At 47.2% G+C, this 22,526-nt stretch overlaps 3 protein-coding genes across 7 annotated transcripts in view; 2 read left to right on the top strand and 1 right to left on the bottom strand.

The window, feature by feature from the left end:
• The window catches only part of LOC6547333 (platelet binding protein GspB), a 44,044-nt gene that overhangs the window by 10,138 nt on the left and 11,380 nt on the right, over positions 1-22,526 (bottom strand). For 2 of the 4 annotated variants that reach the window (XM_015156371.2, XM_026980297.1), the window contains 5 exons: positions 7,819-8,059; positions 5,957-6,567; positions 5,587-5,719; positions 5,263-5,456; positions 3,388-4,854 (listed from right to left, as the gene is read on the bottom strand). In XM_015156371.2, coding sequence (XP_015011857.1) covers positions 3,388-4,854; positions 5,263-5,456; positions 5,587-5,719; positions 5,957-6,567; positions 7,819-8,059 — 2,646 coding nt within the window. Of the gene's footprint in view, positions 1-2,657; positions 2,945-3,387; positions 4,855-5,262; positions 5,457-5,586; positions 5,720-5,956; positions 6,568-7,818; positions 8,060-22,526 lie in introns of those variants that run through there. The other 2 variants (XM_015156370.2, XM_001974757.3) reach the window with 1 other exon arrangement.
• Positions 8,237-12,249, top strand: LOC6547335. The gene is made up of 4 exons (XM_001974759.3): positions 8,237-8,407; positions 9,999-10,126; positions 11,773-11,826; positions 11,984-12,249. Exons 1-4 carry the CDS (start codon positions 8,326-8,328, stop codon positions 12,209-12,211), a joined length of 492 nt encoding a protein of 163 aa, XP_001974795.2. The 5' UTR covers positions 8,237-8,325; the 3' UTR covers positions 12,212-12,249.
• Positions 18,652-21,470, top strand: LOC6547336. 2 transcript variants are annotated; one of them, XM_026980299.1, is made up of 7 exons: positions 18,652-19,264; positions 19,423-19,791; positions 19,854-20,026; positions 20,089-20,265; positions 20,354-20,500; positions 20,571-20,834; positions 21,030-21,470. In XM_026980299.1, the coding sequence occupies exons 1-7, from the start codon at positions 18,929-18,931 to the stop codon at positions 21,130-21,132; spliced, it is 1,569 nt and encodes a 522-aa protein (XP_026836100.1). In that variant the 5' UTR covers positions 18,652-18,928; the 3' UTR covers positions 21,133-21,470. The 2 variants fall into 2 exon arrangements, with proteins under 2 accessions (XP_026836100.1, XP_001974796.1); XM_001974760.3 differs by having other exon boundaries at positions 19,848-20,026.

Genomic DNA, 22,526 nt, shown 5'->3' with positions numbered 1-22,526 from the left:
GGCTGAGCAAGTGCAAAGTGCAGCATCTAAGGTTATTTACCTGCAGCAAACTATTTGCGCTGCTGGGAAATGTTTCCGCGAACGCTTGCATTTGGTTTGTTTGGCATATGCACAATAACAAGAGCAGAACGCTCACATATCTATATCTCCTTGTTGCTGTTTATTTATAGCAAAGGTTTATTTATGGCTGTGCTGCAGAAAGTGCAGTTGCAGATGCAGAGGCTGATGCAGCTGCATCTGCAGCAAATGCAGTAGTAGCCTTCGCAAACCGAATGGGGTCAATGAATTTGCCATCAAAGCAGGAGGTTGAAAGCAGGCCCAGGTGTGCGGGGGCGGTTCATAAATCAACTAATTAATGTCGCTTTATAAGGCAATTGGCTTCGAGCAGAATCGCCCAGAACGGCCTACTGAATCTGCCCAGAGACACAGTGCCCTCAAAATGGGAGGGGAAAAGGTGGAAACTGATTATGAAGTAGCTGCAGGGGTCACTGAGTATCAGCAGCCAGTACAGACGGCATCAAGTGGCCAAATTAAGTAGCCGACCCGTTGGAAATTATCAAGTATACGCAGCGTCCAGCTGCTGGGAATGTTTAGGTCTGGTCGGGCATTCGCCAATTGCTGGGTTCAAATCGCTGTGCTAAGGTTGAGGTGAACCTAATCGAGTCCGTGACCACAAGAAAGTGGCGAATGTTTGGCCATAGGCGCGCTATAATTAGCCACTTTGGATATGGATTTTCGGCCCTGGCGGAGTCAATAACCGTTTTTCCCATTTATCATTTATCAATGATTCAGCGGCAAAATTCAGCCGCTTTCCACCAACTAAAAGAGTGAATGGCCGCGGCGCTAAGTGAAAGTGCCAAAAAATGCTGGGGAAACTGACCTTTGAAGGCTGAGGCAGCGAAATAATGGCCAATTAACGTGTGTAGTTGGCCGATTCAAATAGTAGGTAATTTGTTGCGTTCAGTCTGCGTGGTTTCATTTCATTGGCTTGGGTGATTATGGTGGAACTTTAAGGTCCAGCAAGGACAAACCTTAAGCGATTTATGGCAACGAAGGCCAACGAGCGGCAAATGCACTCTCCCACACATTTGCCTGAAATCAAAGGAAGCCATTCGACCACTCAATGTAAAATCAATAGGAAACTACAACCAACAATGGGAAAAACTGGGGAAACATGTTTGCGTTTCTGCCGATGTTTACTTTGAAGGTGGAAATGGCATGTGAGGGGGGAGGGCAGTGCTGGGGTATTAGACAACCTCCAAACGCCACCAGCCGCCTGCCACCTGCCACCTGCCACCCGCCACTTGCCACCCACAAGGCTGCAATCGCCAACCAAATGCGTGCCTGCTAATAATTCGCCAAAGGAGCGGACAAGGTGAGCAGGTAAACTGAATATCGAAGGAGGTGAATCGGTAGATAAATCGCCAGGTATCGCTGGGACGCATGCAATTTATGTAGATTTATACGTCTCGATGCCCGCACACGCACACCCCGAAACCATCTGAAACCTATGGAGGCAATCGATCTCCGCGAGAAACAATTACACTGTACACCTGATTGAAGGTTGGTCCACTAAATAATGGAGGATGCGCCGCGCTTGGTTCCCGGGAAAATCTCCACTCCGCACATCGCTTCTTATGGCTTGTTTTGGATGGGGAATTCGAGTGAATGGTACATTATACACTTCCTGCCAGTATGCTGACCACATACGCGTATCTATATCTGTTGTTGTTTTTCTTTTGCACCAGGAAGCGCCTTCGCGTGGAACATCTATAATCTATCCGTATCTGTATCTATAGCTGTATCTATATATGCACTTCTCCAACACGCCCAGCGATTCTCTCTTTATGCATCACGGGCAGAAGTTCGAGGAATTAAATGCTAACTCACTGCCGTTTACAATGAAATCGTTAAATAAACTTGAACAGATAGATAATCTATATCTATGTGTTTGTTTGCCTGGCTCCGTGACAAGTTCCCGCCCCTTTTGCCACCACTTTGTCGTTTGTCGGCCTTTGCTTTCATGTTTTTATGATCCGATGTGAGCAAGTAAATAAATGAGGCGAAAACAACCTGCGATCTGCTTGGACTCCCTATAAACTGGGCAACTGGGTCCCTCTCGTTCCGTTGTGGTAGTTTATTTTGACATCTGTCATCGGGGAGATGTTCAGAATAATAAAGAATATCCCCCATATTTCGCTGTCACTTGCAACATTTTAATTATTTACGGCAAAATTCATTGTGGGTCAGAAACTCATTCGCTGAAGCGGCGATTGTGTCGCCACATCCACAGCCCCATAAGTGGGTGTCCACTTTGATAACAAGCTACCCGAATTCCGATCTATGGAGGAACTCATCCATAACCACTATCGTGGACCCACGCAGAGCGGAGCGGACTGGAATGGAAATTTATGAGCAAATTGACGTCACTGTTACTCGATAAATCTCGCATTTCGCATATCGGTTGTTCGATGGATCAAGGCATCAACTTGGTATCTTATCAACTGCAGGCTTATTGATGCCCCCCTACTAGTTGTTGGCTCATTAGCAAAATCAATCAAGCGGGAGCTTTGGGGATTTTGTGGGATGTCCCCCCAGCGCATGCGGAATATAGCTACAATATGTGTAAGGGATATATATACTTGTATGTTAGTTACCTCCTTGTAACGCTTTGAAAGACTGCGGCAGATGCGCTTGTAGAAGGGCGCCATATTACACTAATTCACCGGATTTATAGTCTTTGAATACGAAATGTTGTAAATTGTTGTAGGGATTTATTATCCTTCTTATAGCCTTGCATGTATGTATGTACGTAAGGCACCGCGTTTACATAGCTCACACAAACAGGTTGGCACTTAACAACACGATCTGTAGACAATAATACTTTTCGCGTTTCCGCTGCTTAATGGCGATGCTTCGCCTTCGGATGGCTCTCTATAACTGAGGAGATCGGTGGCGTGCGCCTCTTTTTATTAGCTGTGAAAATCGGGAGAGGGAGCGGCAGAGAGCAAAAGAGGGAGTGGGTGTGGGAGCGCAGACAAAGCGGTGAGATATACGCAAAATGGATAATGGGAGAGCGGAATTGCTTTGGAGACCCCACAAGGGAGCAGCTCGAAGCTGGAGAGATGGACAAAGAGAGCTTCCGTTATCCGTATGTCTACACAGAGCTGCTCAAAAGACAATATCAATAGAAGCGGCCCATAAATCAAAAAGAACTCATTATCTACAGCGCCACACATTGCAAAATTTCCTGGGAACTGGTTCAGTTCATTCAGTACTATTCTTAATAAATCAATGCGCATCACGAATAATATTTATAGAATTTGATCGGTATCATCGGTAAGATGATTCCGATACATTGAGTACTTCTCTCTGTGGAGAACTCACCTGCTGGACGACGATGGTGGCACGTGGCTGCTTGCAGACGGCGGCTGCCTCCAGGGGATTGGCGGTCACGTTGATGGGTCCATTGCCAGCAGCGGAACCGCTGCGATCCTCCGTCTGGATGTAGAAGTGCTCCTCCTTTTGATGGCGCTGCTTGTTCTTGAAGGATCTTCGGCGAGCGGAGTCCGTGGGACTGACGGCGGACTCGCTGCCCGGACTGGGCATCTTGTGGTGAAGATTCAACAGGGAACCGGATCCAGATCCGGATACGGAGCCATGCTTGGGCGGAATCTGCTCAAACTTGCTGGCAATGTCCTCGAACTTGTTTAGCTCGGCGTAGGAGTGATCACTGGGCGAGGAGGAGGACTTGGCCTGGGGATAGAAGGCATCCGACTGCGGCACGTACTGCTGGTTCTCCCGAATGGTTGTATGGATCACCGAATCCGGCCGGATGCGCTTGGAGTTCTTGCGCGAGGGCGGTCGATCCCGCTCCCAGTCGCGCTGCTCCTGGTAATGCTGCTGCAGCTGCTCCTGGTGGCTCAATCGCGAGTACTGCTGGAAGATGTCTGCTCCGGATTTTCGCTCATACACGGAACAGTTTTCCGCCTCCGAATCACTGCTGTTGCTGGCCGTAGTGGAGCTTGGAGCAAAGCACTCCCGCTGGATGCGCTCGTAGTCCAGAGCCTCCCGATCGAAGGGGAACATGGTGCCGGGACCGGTGGCCTCCCGTAAGCATCGTTCGCTGCTTCCGCTCGAGGAACTGGATGAGTACTTTCGCTGCTGCGCCGATGGCGATAGTTGGTGCGGCGGAATGTTCTGCGATTGCCGCTGTTTTTGCTTCCCGGAGCTTCCGAAAAAATTAACATCCTTCATGGTGGGCGGTGCTGAGCTGACCTTGGATATGGCGCCCGTGGAGGCAATCGGCGTGGTCCTCCGCTTCTCCCGCTTTGGACTTGCCCGGCGACTGTGCGAGGGCGACACGCTGGGCGAGATGTGGTTGGGGTCACGCTCCCGGGGTCGCAGCTTCTTGCTGCGATTGCCAATGCTGTCGCCACTGCGCTCGTCATCCTCCTCGTCCCCTTCACTGGCGGCCATAACTCCATTTCCTCCAGCCCCGGATCCAGGTCCTCCTCCTCCACCCACTCCTGCCCCAGATCCTGCTCCTGTTCCCGAGCCCACTGCGGCGTCTTTGGCCGACTCATTACCATAGTTCTTGAAGGAAAAGTGGCTAGTTGACTTTTCGCTGCTGCGCGCCGACATCGGTGACTGCGGGGGATCGAAGGTGAAGTGCTCCCGGACTCGAGTGGGCGGCGGCGCCGTACTGGGCTCCCGCTCCTTGCGCTCCCGCCGCTCCTCCTGCCGCTGGCTGCCCGGCGAGTGACCGCCCGTCGGGTGGCGCCGCTGCGAGGAGAGAAGTGGCGTGGTGGAGGACGGCTCTCCGGTCAGGATGGACAAACAGGACTCCTGGCTCTGTAAGGAAACGTAATACCACCATAAGGCCAATATTCTCTTAAAAACTCTTTCTGAACTGATTGACTGCTGGGTATATTTATGGAAATGCGCTGGCAGTTTACGGCTTTTATGAGATTGGAAATACTTTCCAAAGTGGATATTCATGTTCAACGCACTAACGCAATCAATGGTTTTTAATGGTGTCAGCGATACATAAACCTTAAAAACGTTTAAATTTTTACAAGTGCCTCAAACACATTTTCCAACTTGAAGAACTCCAAACGGAGAAACTTTCGCTCTCGGCTAGGAATAAAAAGCAATTGACTTTAAGGAGAAATAAGGACCCATTCAATAATCGCATGATTCAGTTGCGAAAATGGTTGTTCTGCAAGCGGATTTAATGTGGAATTAAATTCCGCCTCGTACCTCGACGCTGTCCTGGAGATTCATGTCAGGCCTGGGCGGATACCTCGAACAGCTCGTTAGTTCCAGTTCAGTGGCGCCGCGTCCATTGGTGCCTCCCCTGCCGAAACCCTCGTGCTCCGAATCGATGTGGACGGCGGTGAGCAGTGGTTCCTCCAGCGAGCTGAAGAGCGGCTCACTGGGACCCGAGTTGTCACCTGGGCGAAGGCAACGAAAGAAGGAATAGCAGAAGGCGCGGGCCAGATTGATTAGTTGATTAATTAATTCGGCCGCACGAGGACATCCATCACGTAATCAGATCGCGGGATGTGTGTGAAAGCAACTCACCCATGTCCAGGGAGTCGCACGTCTCCGAGGTATCCGTGTGGGTCACATTGGTGATGAGCGTGCAGGCGGAGTCAGTGGACGTGTTGATGGTGGTGTCCGGAATCGAGGCCGATGAGGTGCCCATCACCACCAGCTGCAAGGAGATTACAGAAATTACTTCTGGTCTGTTGCCTTTTGGCACTTTAAAATGGAATAAATGCAAAGAGCTCTGTGTAATCTCTGCCAATTTGTTCCTGTGAAGCCAGACTAACATATAACCGAGTGTGTCTGCATTAAATGAATACAAATGGCATAGAAAACTAGTGCTATCGTTAAGATACACAGATATCTCTTGAATACCACTAAATTTAGCTTTCAAATACGAGTATACCTTTGGCACGCCGCCTGCAGTCGTCATATTGTGCATGGGTCCACCAACGGAGTTGTGGTAGGCACTGGACACCGGATTTAGGGGTAGCCCATTCAGAGGAGTCGACGACGTGGTCGAGGCATTGATCTTGTTCTTGATGCTGCGTCCGCTCTTGAAGTACAAGCGTCGCAGGGCAGTGGCAGCCGAGGAGCCGGACGCACTGAATCCATCGTTGTCCGAGCCGCTGGAGTTGCTGCCGCCGGAAAAGAGACCAGAGCCGTTAAGCTGGGCTGCTGCCCTGGTCGCCGTCGGTGTGGATGGCTTCGATCTGGACACATTGCTAGGTAGGGAAGAGGCATTCGATAGCCTTCTGGTGGCACCGGGATGGGGTGACTGCGATTGGGACTGCGACTGGGCGGGTGAAGCGGCGCGAGGAGCTTGCGGTGACTTGTCGCCCCTGCCACCCGGTGTTTGTCCCAATGCCAAGGCCATCATCGCCGCCGATCGGGTGCTCATATAACCAGCCGGTGGCTTGGACTTTCCGCTGCTGGAGCTGGAGTTGGATGTGGTTCTGGTGCTGCTATTGTTGTTGTGGTTACCCTGTGCGGCATGGGCAAGAGATGCCGTCATGGCTGTGGGAGAAGGGGATTAATAGTCAGCTTAGAGACATTTGCGGTTTCTTTCTAGCTTTTAGTTTCCTACTGCGGTTGCTTTATATGCGTTTGCAGACACAAACACAAATGGCTCTTTGCTTTCCAAGCACCATTTGCATATACAAACTGCTTTCACCTAACGTTCTTTAAATCTAAATGGATTCGCAACTCTTTCATTAAAGTACACCTGATATACCCGGGCTTTTCGAACAACAAATGCAAAAATTCCAATAATAAATGCAGTTCAAACGACAACTAATAGCTGTGAGCTGCGCCCCACCTCCAAACAATCCGCAGTTCGCTCCAAAATCAACAAATAAAATCGATGGACTATAGCGTGACATGGACAACCTATTCGTCGATGGCTCACATGTTGCGCCATTAAGTGAGTCAACCCCAAACGGGGGGCAACTAAGTCCCATTCCCCGGGGATTTTGCTGGCCACAAACGCGGCAAAATGGCCGAGAGATTTTCGCACGTAAGCGAGACGAACTTTTCGTGGAAAAACAAAGCACACATTCAAACAGCGCTGAGATAATAATCATCAAATAATCGAATTCCATTCCACAATTAATTGTGCGGACGACAGAATTTCCCGGCCAGCTCACACCCCCAATTGCGGTTGTTTATACAACAGGCGCGCTCAAAGAGATTCCCCATAAGGTTGCCATCGCCTGCCCATCTCCTCCAAGCCCACAGTCCACTCCATGGCAATGGGCGACTGTCGCCGGAGGTCAGGGAACTCAGGGCGCAAAAAGAGGTCGACTACGACGAAGAGTTTGGCCCAGAATTTGCGAAAAGTTTGACAGGCCCGGAAATTATACGGGCAGGGCCATTTGCATGTTGCCATTGTACATTATTTACACAAATGTCGCGAAATCTATGTCAACTATCAGCCATCAGGCCACAAATCTTGCTCGACACGCAGAAAAAAATGGGTTTGAGTTGATGTCATGCTTCTCGGAATTGAAGCACTAGTCTTCCATGCAAACAAACCAAAAAATATTTCCAAACAAAATGTTTTATATGTAAATCTACTCACAGAGGTTATGATCAAAAGTTCTACAGTGATATTCTTCAGCAGAAATGTTCTAGATTCTAGTATTCAGCATTGATTTTGCTCAACGCATTGAGACACCTTTCTAATTAGTTTTGCCACCCAAGTGACTTAAAGGCCAATTACGTGAATGAAGTTTTTAATTTCATTTCCTTTGAGACGTGTGCACCCACCTCTGGCTCCTCGGCTCCTGGAAGCTGCAGTTCCTCCTGCTCCTGGGGCGGTGATGGTGCTGCTGGCGGTGCTATCGGCGGCGGTGGCGGTGCTGGAGGAGGGGCAGGTGGAGGAGGAGGAGGCGGAGGCGGAGGCGGAGGCTGAAGTGGGCGGCGATGTTATAGGCCCCGCGAGGGCGGGGTGGGGCGTTGGGCTGCTGGTCTCGCGGAAGATGGGGGAGCCGGGGACATAGCGGTCGGGCTGTAAGCAAGAAGAAAAAGCGGTATTGTTTCCATTAATTACAGTTCAAATAGAGTTGCATTCCCTGTTAGCCGGCCGGCCGATAAGGAGTGTGTATCTATATACACACATCGATCTCTTGTCGTTTGCCATTTATCAAGCAGCCATCGACATGGACGGCTATCGAGCTCCACTCGAGTCAGTCAAGTGCCAGTTGTCGAAGCAATCGATTCCGGATTCGCGTCTGCAGCTGTCAGAGCTCGGGAATCGCAATAGAAGTCATCGCCATGAATCTGCCGCGCGGACTGTCAAAATCCCTACTCTTCACAGTGCTCGGCGTTGCCTTAATGTCGGCAGCTTTCTCGAATGGTATTTCTACGGATTTCCCTAACCATTCCACCACCCATCACCCATTACCCACTCGAATCCTAACCTTACCCAATGATTGGCACTGGGTGGCCGCTTAGCAGGTCGTTTTCCGCTTAACTTAATTAGCTGTTTTATTGCGAAACTGCGATGCCATACGACTCATAACTCAGTGGAAATTTAGCGAGAAAAATCAGGTGAATTTGAAATGTGTTCTTGGCACTCATTTCGGCTCACTTTTCTGGGCATTGGACACAGCGACCTGGTTCCCCCCACTTGATTCACCGAACTGTGCCTTCCGTTTTACTCTCACAATTCGTTTGTTTCGGTTCATTTTCTTCTTTTTTGTCGAGTTCAGCTGTCGACGTCACTCGCCCACAGGCGCGACCACATTCAAATTTATTGATTGCCTCACAAAAGCTGATACAAATCATTTTTCAAAGATCTCAGTAGTCCTCCAGTCACAGTGGAACGGCTGCTTCCAAACGCCTCATCTTCGAGGGCAGCGAACTGAACTTAGAACTGAATGTTAGATTTGTGCAAATTACAAAGGACTTGTGTTTAATTTTAGAAAAAGAATTCAGCCCCTCAAGTTGCCATCGAGTGTAAATGAGGCTTCCAAATGCTTACACTTGCAGTCAGTTTCATAAATACATCACTCATACGCCATGTTGACATGGGTATGGAGGTGTAAATCAATACGAAATTCAACTATGTAGCTAAATGCTATTGAATAACAAGCATGCCCATTATAAACTGTTTAATTCATTTGATTTACATGAGTAATAGTCTGAATTATTTCATGCATGGCACCAACTACTTATATACTTGAGTAAGCGCTTGATTCCCGCGAACCCGTGACATTTATTTAGCGCTGATATGACATAAAATATTTAGCATTTTTCGCCGATCAGAGCCCATTGTGAGTGCTTCACCCGGGATGATACAATGTTCTATCTTTCGAATACCGCGAACCGCATCGAAGCGTGCCAAAGTTTTTATGCAGAATTCATAATGCAGATTCTGAACAGAAATAGATTTGTGTTCGTGGATTTCGATAGCCACCATTTCAATGTCTTTTGATTTCTTAGAGTTACGTATAGAGCACCATTGTCGAGGGTCGGGCAAAAAGTCTCGTGTCATCAATCCGTTTACACATCTCGGGCCAAAGAAATAGTGGCCACTAGTGGGGCCATTGACGTCACTGTTATTACACAAAAGGCTGATTCAAATATAGATTGTGCTATTCGTATAGCCATATAGATAGATATAGCCGGCGATACATGTCGAGGACGTTGTCGTGCCACTTGGCAAATAGACAGAAAGTCTGCTGCCAAAATTCTCACTTAAATTCAATTAATTATTGTGTTTTCATAGCTGCTAATGTTTGTTTTTGCTGCAGCCACTGCTCGGGGGGCTGCCTATTAATAAATTCTAAGAAAAGCACAGCGACAACGCGATCATCGCGATGATCATCAAAATCAAAATCAAATTTAAATTCGAATACACGAAACGAGCACGAAAACGAAAGCCAACGTCATGACCTCGTTCAATCCTCTATTACATATATGCACGCATATTGTGTATTTTGCAGCGCTCGATTGCTATGTGTGCACCTATTTGGATGGGTACAGTGATGACTCCTGCTTGAAGAACGCCAGCGCAGTCACTGTGCTCAACTGCACCAAGAAGTACTGTGTGACAGTGCGCGTGGAAATGCGGGTGAGTGAAGAACTGAAGTGGTCGTCCTGTGGTTCTCCAGAAATAAATACTTTGCAGCCCCTTAATAATAATAACATTTTTAAGATAGCATTCAAGATGTTCCCTGCTAGGCTAGAATAAGAAACTATATGTACAAACTCCCACTTTTCCACCATCCCTGTGTACGTGGCAGGCTGGTTGGTGGGCGGAGAAACTTCCGCCCCGTCGTAAAAGCGCCCGTGGAACGTGCCACAAATGTTCCAGAGCGCCGGCAAACGGGAATTGCGGAGCGTTTAACTCTTCACGTATGCCGTCAGCCATCTGCAGACTCCAATCCTCGCCATCCTTCCGATGCGGAGCTGCCGCAGCGCAGCTGTTGCGGCAACAAAGTGGCACATGGAATGCCTGATTTTTATGCATCCCTCAACTTTGTTTGGCTAAATGTTGCCGCAACTAAAGTTTCGCCCCTTTCCGTGAAATTAGCGACTGTGCAAAAAACAACGAAGCAAGGATACACTCGCATGCGAATACAGAAGGAGCCATTAAATCGTGCCAGCTCTCCACTTCCACTAATTGAATACCGAGCTGCACTTTCCGCCGGCCCACGCGGCGTATGAGCAATGCTGGCTTCAACATGGGGCGGACTGAAAGTAACTGGGGCAGTTTGTGCAAACCTGTCCTGGTATTTACTCAAAATCCATTTGTTTTCACATCTCTGATTACATTTTACATTGTGCAAGTAAACAGAATGCTATTACTTTCGTGCTCAAGTAAACATGAATGGCTGGCTGTCAGTAAAGTAATTTAAGGAAAATTGCTTTGTAGGTAAATGAAACATTAAACATGTTTCATCAAATCCAGTCAATCGGACTATTTTAAGTTTCATTTTAATTTTGCGTGCAGACTCCTTGGTTATTTGCACGTCTGGCTTTAATTTCCAGCAGTAAGCGGCTCAAATCCGCAGAGCAAAGAAAGTGGCTGTAAAGAAGCCCAAGAAGCGAACACAGAGTGCATAAAAAATCCATTACCATAATTTAATGGAAAGCCAAAGGAGCACATACAGTGCACAGCCACCGCAGCCCACAACTCCAAGTAGCAAGTAGCAAGTAGCCGATGGATCCCATGGAAGGCTTAGGCCAGCTTACCGCCCCCACAAAGTCAACTTTGTCGCCTCTTTCAAGCCCCCAGTGCCCCGCGCGCCAGGTCTTACATAACCAAATGAGGTTGCCAAATTTGCCAGCGACTCATTAGACGGGCCGAATTCGCTGATTGAACTGGAGAGGAAACTTATGTTGGTCGCATTGCCGTCGCCAGCCAGCTGCAATGCAATTAAAACTTTTCCCGATTCGATGCCAGCCAGCATGTCCCTAATGTGAACTTTGTTTACGCATTGGCTTTGGGGTCACAGATTGCTTCGGTGCCGCACATTCACATTCACATCTGCACTCGCTTTTTGCCTTTATTTCTATTTTTGAGCCACTCGGGACCTGGTGCATTAATTACTTGGGCCGCCGAAACGAGGGCAAATGCAAATTCGATACGGAATGCAAATAAGCCCCTGTGACCAAGCGTGATGATTGGTGGCATCGGGAAAGTGGCTATCATTAATCAGACGCACATACTCGCACACTTGTAATGTGGACTTTCCATTGCCACTACCATTCCAGCGCAACTCGAGCAAGGTGATGTCCTTCCAGCGCGACTGCCGGGAAAAACCGTTGGTAAGTGAAACCTCTAATGTTTGCCTCTGTGTATTATGTGTGTCAGTCCTTCGGAGACATTAGGAAACGATTGCAGTTTCATTTGAATATTGCATTTATGTGCCACTTAAAGCGAGCTTATGCGCCTGGTTTCCTTTTCCTTCTCCTGCTCCTGCAGATGCGGTATGGCAATAAGCCAGATGAAACGTTTCGCACTTACTTCACATCCTGCCAGCAGGACCGCTGCAATGGACACGATGGGCGGATTAGGAACTCGACAAATGGCGGCTGGGGCAGCGCAATACACAACGCTATTATTCCTGGGAAAAGTTCTGGTCAGGAGGTGCTTCTCAGCCCTTGCTTACCCATCCTTTGGAGCATCATGGCACTTTGCCAGTTTCCATGAGCAACAGAGCGCTCTCAATACCAACCAAAATGCCTTAAATTTAATAAATACTTAAATAAATACCTTTTTGTATTCAAAATGTTAATAGCTGACTTTAGTTGCTTGACGCAACTAAACGCTCCGCTTGCTGCATCTCTAACAGCCAACTGCCCCAAGTAAAGTGTTTTTTGATACCTTTCAACTAAGTAGGGTCTGCCGATAACCAATTACGAGGCCTTTAAACGCGGCCACACCAACTAATTGCTGCGGTGCGGACCAGTTGCAGGCGATGGCAAAGTTCTGCAGGACACAAACCACAACGGTAATTGCAGCGACCGCCAGGCTTTTAGGCCGACATCATTGGATCAAAGGTCGCCTTTGAGTTCCGGCATGTCCACGCGCTCAAGAACGACTATGAATTCCAGCTAATGAGACTAAATGGCGACGCTAATGGATTCGCTGACATCTTTGCGTGCTCAAAGATGAAAACTCAAGTGCGATGTGCAAAAGTGTAATGTAAATTCGTTTGAAGGCTGGGCAAAATGCTGAGCAAAAATGCAGGCCAGTTAGAGGATGCCGTGCAGCCTCGCGATTTGAATATAATTTTGGGTTAGCAATCAGTTCGGCTGCTTGTTTGTTTGCCTTGCCTCATTTGAGTTGCACGGAATAAATCCGAGAGCTTTTCCAAGTCCTTGACTTCTTAAGTACACACTTCTCAATTTGTGTTTGCCGAGCTCCACGCGTTAAAGTACCCATGTGTATAACGCCCGCCCGTTTCCAGTTTCCAGTTTCCAGTTTGCAGTTTCGTTTGACACGCTTTTGGCGCTGGCTAAAAGCAAACAACCAACAAACAAACAGCTGCGACAACAACAAGCCCAACAGCCAACTTTGCCCGCCCCTTTCGCATTTCCGGTTTAACTCCCCTTCCGGCCAGACAGACGGCAAAAATCGAAACTCACTCCCAAATGGACATGTGCTCTGCGAAACTGAGTGACTCGCCGACTTTGTGCACTTTTTTCAGCCACTGAAATAATTCAGTTTAATATTAATATGTTTTCATGCTAGTTGTATTTATTTCAATAAATAAATAGCTTTGCATAAACATAGATGTATCGTTCATTTTATACAACTTCAAAAATAAACACATAAAACTGACATAAATATATGCGGCTAAACAGGGCAGCCTGATAATGAAATCAAATTTTCCATTTTGATTTATCACGGTTGAAAAACTCAGGCACAAATTGGCTTGCCGAGAATCTTTGCAGAGAAGTCGGCACCTTTAAGAAATGTATGAGTTAAGTACGAGTACAACATATAATATTTATGAAAACATGAAAGGTAAGGCAACTTTTTCATTAAAAGCAGACAAGTTCCAGGCCGCAAAATGCGGAGCGTTCCCTAATTAAAACGTTTTCGGTCGCAACCAAGTTATACAAACAATTATTTGTAATTTCTTGTAAATTAAGACAGCGGCAGTAATGCAAACATCAAGGTGGCGTCCCTCTTAGGGAATGAGGCTACTTAAGAAATGCCGCAATTTCGGATTCGGAGCAGGAAGTAATTTTTACTCGACAAATATTGACTTGATCCCAATAAGACAGCGCCGTGAAATAACTTGAAAGCATTGCGCCTCCACAAGCCGAGGTGATCCAATGGCCCAAGTGGACGGTGGAGGCTGAGGATGCTCACTTGGCGGTGGCCACCGCAGCGGACCATAAACAACGGAGACACACGAAAATGGGCAGCAGTTGCGGTTCACTTTCTCCGCAGTTGTCCAGCCCCCACAGGAATTTTGCCTCCCCGCCTGCACTGAGAGAAACGAGCTACCATTGCTTAAGCATTACGGAACCAAGTTAGCAAAGAAAATGGTCAATCTTTGTGTAGATATTTTCAAATTGAGAACCCTTAATTAAAAGAACTTTGCTGACCGACCAAAACTATACCTTGCAAATTGCATTGAAAATAATAAAAATACTATAAAAATAACAATGGTAATTTAAGTTTCACATATTATTTAATGCAAATTAAAATGGAATCAAGCTGGTGAATGAAAGGGACTGAATATAAAGCTAAGAACAAGATGAAAGCAGCACTTGATATAAATATTTGTTGCTCCGACTGCATCAGAAGCCACTCAAATAAAACAAAGAACATAATAATAAGCAGCAAAAATCACTTTCACCACCTTTACTTGTTTTTCTTCGTGTAGACTGTGAAAGGTGTGCTACTGCAGAAATTGTAAATTCACTCGCCACGAAATGAGGACGCCACGGAATGTTGACAGTTCTCGGGAGGATGGGCAGCTATAGTGATGGGCTGGTGCTGGGATGGCATCGGATCTGGATGGAATGGAAATCGGAATGGGAATGGGAATGGTTCCACATTTCTGAGTCAGCGGGTTGTCTGCGCTAGATGCTCCGCTGTTCTGTGGGTTCGCTGCTTTTGGGTGTGGGGAATTGCAAATAGTTCGGAGCGATTGTGATTCGCTGGCTCGTTCTGGTTATGGCCAATTGGCAGTCAACAATGGCTGGGTGTCCCGATGATTCCATCAGTAGCAGTGCGTTGAACCCGTCCGTCTGGACAGCGCGTCTGGCCGCTTCTTTTCCCGCTCCGGGAATTGGATATAAAATATTCGCACAAAGCGAGCGAAATGCGTGCCGGAAACTATGCAACCCTTGTCTGCTCTGCAATTGCCAATGCATTTGTAATTGTCTCTGGCTGCGGGGATACCTTGTCCGATCCGGGTTATATTGTCCTATAAAACGGGCAGTTTATTCCACCCGAAAGTGAGAGGGAAGAAAGCGATAAGTAATCGCCCATGTATATCCGCCTGTATACTCGTATACTCGCAGTCATGCCTCATCAAATAAAGCCGAGCATGTGTTATAAAATTATACAATTCATTTTGACAAAATTCCAAAAATTAATATGCGACAAAAACAACAGAAAAAATAAAAAACTGCGAAGGCGGAACAGGCAGAAGTGGAAGCCACTTGATTTATGCCTTTTCGGGAACATTGTGGCGAGGTGGACCACCAAAAAAACCGGAGAAAGTAGAGCACTTTCGGGAAAGTGGGCGTGGCACCTGCCAAGAGGCACGTCCGCGCTTCCCAGGCTCCTTGCACAATTCTTATGTATAGGTTTCCACAGTTGCTTCTGATGTGGGTTACCAATGAATAAAATATGAGGAAAATGCTAGGGACTGCGCCAAGTTTGTGCGGTTTTCATTGATAAATGGAAATTTAAGTAAAGTAATTAAATTTAAATAAATTAAGTTGTGGTTGCTGGCAGTGCGGTTATGTGACTCTTTACTCAATGCCATTGATTCAATTTAAAACCTACCAATCGCCTTAAAAGTGAAAACTATGTTACATTTGTTTTCGTTTCTCGATGAAACCGGACAAAACTTGACAAAATTCAATTAAAGTGACGAAATGCAGTGAAAGTGTGTTGCAGAAAATCACGTGCAGCGCCTATGTATTTCCCAAAACTTGTTGACATAATATTTCTTAAAAAGTAGAACAATAATTAACCCATAAAGCCGCCCACTCGGAAAAATGTTGATGTGTGAAGGATGTTCCAAGAAAAAAAATGGATTGCCATGCCTGGGCCAACTTATCTTGTGTGTTCGCTGGCGAGGCTCTTTGTAAATGTTGTAAAAATAATTGCTTCGCTCACCGATCTTTACACAAATGATTATTGATGAACACTTTGGCCTATTTTATCAAAATCAAAGCGACGCGACAACGTCACTTTTGCCCGCCAATGAAGCGTGAAATTCGGACCGACAACGCGGGCAAAGCGCCAGCACACATTAAATCTTGCGAAAGTTTAACCCAGCCAGCCAAAAAAGCAAAAAAATTATCGAATGGGGAAAAACGCCTGGCACACCTTTTTGATGAACTATAAGACCATAGACTTGGGTGGATTTTTTTGGCAAGTGCCGAAGAGCCGATGACGTCAAGCGGCGGCAGTTGGCAGACTTTTGGCCCAGACCACCGATTGACCAACCTTTCAATCTGTTTTCATACACCTATATATATTATATATTTTTTTTTTGGCCACGCGTAGGTTTCCAGGAAATCCCCGTGAATCACCTGAAGGAGGACACGGGATTTAGGGGATTGTGTAAACAGAAAAGTCACCAAGGAATTCGACGGGGCCGGAATAATGCCGGGAATGCCAAAATATTGATGGAAGTCAAGCCAAGAGGCTTTTAGCGTCGCGTGCCAGTCGGCTCAGATCCGTCAGATACATCGGAATCGGAATCGGAATATCTGGACATATACTAGATGCATATAGTGGGTGAGTGTAATTCCATAGCTGACAGCCGGGCGGCATTATCATCTAGAGGCGACAACAAAGATCTCCCGCTGAATGACCAGACACATTTATTTGTTTACACAGCTCGGTTGCCGTTGCCGTTGGCGTTGCCTCATCTTGACAATCAATTAATTTCCATCCCCATCCCATTCGAATCCATTCCGTTCCATACCCGAGCACCTCCTGCCCCCCAGGAGAACTGAAGGGGCTGGTGCTGTCGACAAAGGCAAGTGGCGTCGTTGGCGCTAATTGTTTTTAATGAAAATTGCTAAGGATTTAATAAGGAAGAAGGCGCTGAACAAATGAATTTTAAAAGCCATTTCAATTATGCCATAAGTTTCTCATCAATCCGAGTGGCCACCACTACCACTGCAACTGCCACACGCGAACGATGACGTCAAAGATTGCAACACTCGCCAACTTCGAGTCCTATGCACTTTCTATATATAGCGCTATACTAGTATGGATTTTATCATCTTTGTCTGCGCCAAAGTTCACTGACTTTCGCCCCGACTGCAAAACACGAAAATAGTTCTGCACATTCAAATGAGTTTCGGCAAATAATAGTCTAATAATAACAATTTCTTTCGTACTTATAACTATAGCCAACTATTCCAGCAGCCGCAGAAAATCGGAATCTTCAGCCGTCGGATTACGTGCGAAAATTTCCAACGATAAATACTGAAAAAGGAGGTTAACCAATTTGTTCGCTTGCGGCTGGCGAAAGTGACAACGGAAAAATCACATCGGTGCTGGTGGGGATATGGGTGCTCTTTACAAATGAGTTTCCGTATTTCATTGAATGCATATGCATGTGCATGTGCATGTGCATATGCTATTGCATTCCTGCTATAAATATAATACACATTTTCACTTTCAGTTGCTGCTCAAAACTGAGTCAATGCGATGCGTGGGCGGCATTGCAGCTGCAATTCAGCAGTGGCTGAATTTTAATGACCCGACCAGTGCCAAAAATAAAATTTAAATATGCCAGCCAAGCGGCTAAATAAACGCGTCCATTTAAATAGAAATGATGGCGAAAGTGTCAATCTAAGTCTGCGTGGGCCGATGGCCAACTGCAAGGAGTCAATGCGCTCATTAAGCAAACTAATCCTCGCAAGAAACACATTTGTCTGTTCAAATCAAGAGGCGAATCAATCATGGGAGCGGAAAGAGTTGACAGTCGTGCCAAAACACCATGGTTCCGGAAGTTCAGGGTCTTTCCGCACCGAAGGTGAGTTAGTGAACCCACAAAAGTCGGAATAGGTTGACCTTGGGGGTTTGCCAAAATTGTGGCTAATACGCCAACATTCAACCTATTGAAGAGATACTGCCAATATGTATTGCGACTTTAATGAGCATTGATTATGAAACAAGCCAACAACTATTAACTGTTGGACTGGAAATTATTCAAAACTAAGAAACTTTCTTAGCGTAGAAACTTTAAGTGCCAGTTCTCATTCGCGTTGGCATTTTGAAAATGTCGTTTTTAATGTACATCAAATTTGAAATGTGTTGTGTGACTTCGACAACAATTTGAGCCTGGTTAAGGCAACATTTTCAACTAAACTGTGCTCACGTGCAAACATAACTTTTATCTGACTCCTGACATTTGCTGCCAGCGCTTCAAAACTTCGCCACTCTGCTCTTGTTCAGCATTTAACCAGCATCGATAAGAACGAAGGCACTTTTCCGTGCATTTTCCCCTGCTCAGCAAATTGAGTTTCCCAATAAACCTTAAAGCCTAAGCCCTTTGCAGCTCACAGCTTTTCTTACTGCGGAGAAACTATTAAAATGAGCGGCAATAAATTCGCTGGAAGCTGCTGTGTGTTCAAGTCTATTTCTCGATTCAATTACGGAGGCGAAACTTCGTTTTCCGGCCACCAAAGGCACGGAGACCGGATGCACTACAGTGTCGTCCTTAAATGCGTTACTCTGAATTGCATCAACTTTTTGCCGTCTAAAAGTATGCAGCACTAATCGGATATACGATGAACTTTAACGGGAAATCTGAGTGAGTGGCAGCGCTTTGTGTGGAGGGAAGGAGGAGAAAAGAAACTATTTTAGCCGATAGTATTGATAGTGCAACTATCGAATAACCTGGTAGGCCGGCGGCTGTCAGAGTCGATGGCACATCCTTAAATCGGCAAATGAGGCAAGTCATTCTTTCGAAAATTGTCGCAGCGAGCAGAGCTCTTGAAAAGTAATAAAAAGTAAAAATTAAATTCCTCTCATTGAGTCGTTGTGTTCCGTGTCGAGCAGAGTACTTAATTTTTGCAGCCAGCACGCCGCGTGTGCCGTTCTCGTTTAGATCCACATACCAAAGTCCAGGCCCAGGTTCAGCCAAGAACACCACTCCCTCCAACCATCATCCATTCGATTCCATACAGTCACCAATCGAAGCCTGACAAAATGGTCACCGACGCCCAGGACACCGTTGCACCCAAGACCACCAGCAGCAGCACCAAGGAGGTGCAGTGCCAGCACACCGGCACCCTGGATGAGCCCCAGGCCCAGGTCCAGGTCCAGTCGCAGTCGCAGGCCCAGGCCCAAGTCCTGGAGACGGCTCCCCCGACCCCCGCCCCCTTGGCCACGCCCAAGAGCGGCCGCGTGGGCATCTTCAATGCCGAGGACTTCCTGTCCCGCGCCCAGCTGAACGACAAGATCAACAACATCCTGCGCTCGCCCACCAAGACTCCAAATGGCGTGCGCCAGCGCTCGGTTTTCACCAACAACAATCCGTCGCCGGTGAGTAGAGTTGTCAGCCATTTTCCCGTAGGGTTGCCTGCCATTTTGTAGGCATATGCAGAATGAATTGCAACTTTTTTCGCCAGGCTGGTGCAGCCTGACTTGCACGAACATGATTTGACATGATACGATATGCTTTCCCGATATGCAATCCCCAGCAAGCCACCATGCGCCTCGTGTCGTCGATGAACAGCCCACTGGCCACACGCATGAGCAGCTTGTCGCTGAGTGGCGGCATGAAGCGCGAATTGGAGCGCGGCAGCAGCAGCAGCAGCATGGGCAACAGCGCCAGCGTAGGCACCAGCACCGCCGTTCTGGCCAAGGAGTGCTCCAGCCAGACGAGCAGCTGCAGCCGCAGCTACATGCATCTGGACATGCATGCCGCACCGCATGCATCCGGTTTCGGCGTCCTGCCGCAGGCTGGTGCTGGCTACGATGCCGTTGGACTGGACATGGATGCCGCCAACATCACGCGCAGCGGCAAGAGTCTCACCGGACGCTTCAGCACTGATGGCGCCTACTGCATGGTAGGTGCTCTGATTTTCCGCCCCGTTCGTGACGTATAGAACCATGTGATCCCTAGCCACAGGCACATCACACCCAGCAGTTCCCATCGCCCATGCCGCCACCACCCTATGCCCTGGGTCGCGTCAGCTCGCGCACCTTTGAGTTCGACAACAACACACCACCGCCGTGTCCAGGATCTGGACCCATCGCCATGTCCAATGGCACCATCCAGCTGCGCCTGCGCGAGGGCGTTCGGTAAGTGATCTTCGTGGGTTCCTCGGGTTGCCTTTGTGACTGCAATGTACCCCTGATTCCAGCATTGACATGACCCTGGACAAGGCTGTCCGTGTGCTCAACCAGCGCAGCATGGTGGCCGTCGCCCTGTCGCGCAACTGCAGCAACTCTGCCCTCATCCATCCCAATGGAAGGATCCTGCAGAGCGGCTCCAAGGTGGAGATCGTCGCCTACGACGGCATGAAGGCCAATAACTTTGTGTAAGTTTGAATGGTGCCTCTTATAGATTACCTAATCATTCGCATTCAAATGGTATTCATTTTAAATTTTAAACCCTTTTCGTTCCAGTCGCTATGCCAAAATGTGGTACAAGGGCGTCAGTTTCACCAGCGAGTCCTGCGCCCTCATCTATCTGGTGGACACAGCCGGCACCCGCACCACCACCGATACCTTCACCGATTTGACCAAGGACTACACCCTGGCGGTGTTCTATGAGTGAGTTCAGCACGAGAATATAGCAAATCAATTTGGCAAGCTCCTCTTTCCAATTAACAACGCCCTCCAGCGATTCGCGCCACGGCCCATCCTTTATGTCCGATGCCCACGAAGTAATCGCCAACTCCACCTACAACTGCGCCGAGGACGGCACCGAGGTGTACGACATCAACGGATTCCGCATCACGCAGGCGGCCGACGGCCTGGTGAAGGTCACACGCCAGCACAACAAGTGCCTGATTCGCACCAGTCCGGGCAATGGATCCGCCACCCTGACCACTCCCGGCATCCACTGCACGGCTTCGCTGGGCAAGACCTCGCACCTGTTCGTCCGGTGAGTTGGCCACTGCATCCACTCCTGTTTGCAATAATGATGCACTCGAAGAAAAGAAATGCACAAAATGGTTCTACACTTGGCAGTATTTCTCTAAATTTCATTCCCAGTTCAAAAGATTTCACCATAGTTTGGACTTGAATTTGGACATTTGAAGCTTACTATTTAATTAATACTGCTTCTCTTTTCTTTCAGTCGTAATGAGAAGCGCATGCATTTCGACGGGTCCTGTTTCATTGTACGCAATGCTGGTCACTCGGCCGGATTCAATGAAAACAACCTGCTGATTGTCTACTAAGTACCGCTCGCACCGAGGGATGTGCACCGCGTTGGGTGGCAGCCAAGTGCCACCTGTAGCCACCCAGCGGGGCTATCGAAAATCACCCCATTATACCACCACACACACACATCAGAAAACACACACACGCACACCGACTCAAGCGTCGATATAGCTACCCCGAAAAAAAAAACAAGAAAAGCAAAGGAAAGTAAAGGAAAACATTGGAAAACTGGGGCCTCGACGTGGAGAGGGATCAGATCATATGAGAAAACCTGGTCCTCGAAACAAAACAAAAATTATAAATGTAAAGCTGCATTTGAAAAGATAGCTCGAAAAAGTGCGCGAGCAACGATATGGCGATCCTGATCCTTGAAGGATCGCTCTTCGCTTGCTCGACGTAGGCGCAACGCAACCACTAGGGAATTAGTTATAGTCCTAATCACACTCCTTTCTCAATCTATTCCTCGATATACAATCTATTTTATACGCATACAATTGTTTCGTACGGGCAAGTGCCAGGTGGAGTAGGTCGCCGGGAATCCACCTGATGCCTGAAACGCTGGCCAAGTCAATGGGATTTCGATCAGGGCCAGCGTTTGGTGTTATAAAAAGAATGTATTCGTTTCGCGTTCCTCTTTTTCGGCCTGCTCAGTCTGTCCAAATTAGTTACTAACGAATTTCTCTACGTTCTACTTTAAATGCAACATTTTATGAGCAAATTCGACAAGGCTGAAAATTGAAAGTTGCAAAATTTCCACAAAAAAAGTAAAATGCAAAAATTGATCAATTGTTTATATCAAAATTGGCCTCTGAGCGGAGTTAGCTAGCAAACGGCATACTTTGGCGTAACGTTCGGCCCACGTAACAATTAACACCTGTGTCAATTCAGTTACTTCTAAGTTACCAGTTAAGATTAGTTAACCCAGTTAATGGAATCCAACCATGTTCATCCTCACCCGTACACACACAAGCACACACACGTGTAAAATGAGTGGACTTAGTGCTTAAATTTCCAAGTGTAGCAGTAGTACCACTACCACACTTGTAAGACACATATACACTCGTACACATACTCATACACACACACACATGCAATCCATTTGAAGGCAGGAAAGAAGTAGAAATTGTGACTGAAATGGAATACGACTTTTTTTTAATTAGCTTACGAAACACTCATTTAGAAAAGGCGGTCGTCTTTGAAAACCGAGTTAAAACACGCGCTCCCTTGTGAATTCACATGCAAACATCATTCCCCTCAAAAGAGAGGGGCGTCAAAGAAAGTGAAACACCTTGCAATTAAACTTGTATAGCCTTACAACAATCCCCAAAACTCTAAATTTAATCATCATGTAAATCGAAATTTATGTGCACAAAAATCGATTTCAAAAAGTAATACATGGAAATCCTAAATA

Source organism: Drosophila erecta, unplaced genomic scaffold (assembly GCF_003286155.1).
Source record: "Drosophila erecta strain 14021-0224.00,06,07 unplaced genomic scaffold, DereRS2 tig00000092-arrow-pilon, whole genome shotgun sequence".
Taxonomy (NCBI): Eukaryota; Metazoa; Arthropoda; class Insecta; order Diptera; family Drosophilidae; genus Drosophila; species Drosophila erecta.
The sequence above is the reverse complement of the archived record's forward strand: the minus strand, read 5'-3'. Positions and strand labels throughout refer to the sequence as shown.

What these genes read in the sequence shown, in the direction of transcription:
- LOC6547335 (XM_001974759.3), top strand. Translation starts at nt 8,326, where the DNA reads ATGAATCTGCCGCGCGGACTGTCAAAATCCCTACTCTTCACAGTGCTC. An exon ending in GTCGGCAGCTTTCTCGAATG is followed by an intron (nt 8,408 to 9,998) that starts GTATTTCTACGG and finishes TGTATTTTGCAG; the next exon opens with CGCTCGATTGCTATGTGTGC. An exon ending in ACTGCCGGGAAAAACCGTTG is followed by an intron (nt 11,827 to 11,983) that starts GTAAGTGAAACC and finishes CTGCTCCTGCAG; the next exon opens with ATGCGGTATGGCAATAAGCC.
- LOC6547336 (XM_001974760.3), top strand. Translation starts at nt 18,929, where the DNA reads ATGGTCACCGACGCCCAGGACACCGTTGCACCCAAGACCACCAGCAGC. An exon ending in CCAACAACAATCCGTCGCCG is followed by an intron (nt 19,265 to 19,422) that starts GTGAGTAGAGTT and finishes TGCAATCCCCAG; the next exon opens with CAAGCCACCATGCGCCTCGT. An exon ending in ATGAAGGCCAATAACTTTGT is followed by an intron (nt 20,266 to 20,353) that starts GTAAGTTTGAAT and finishes TTTTCGTTCCAG; the next exon opens with TCGCTATGCCAAAATGTGGT.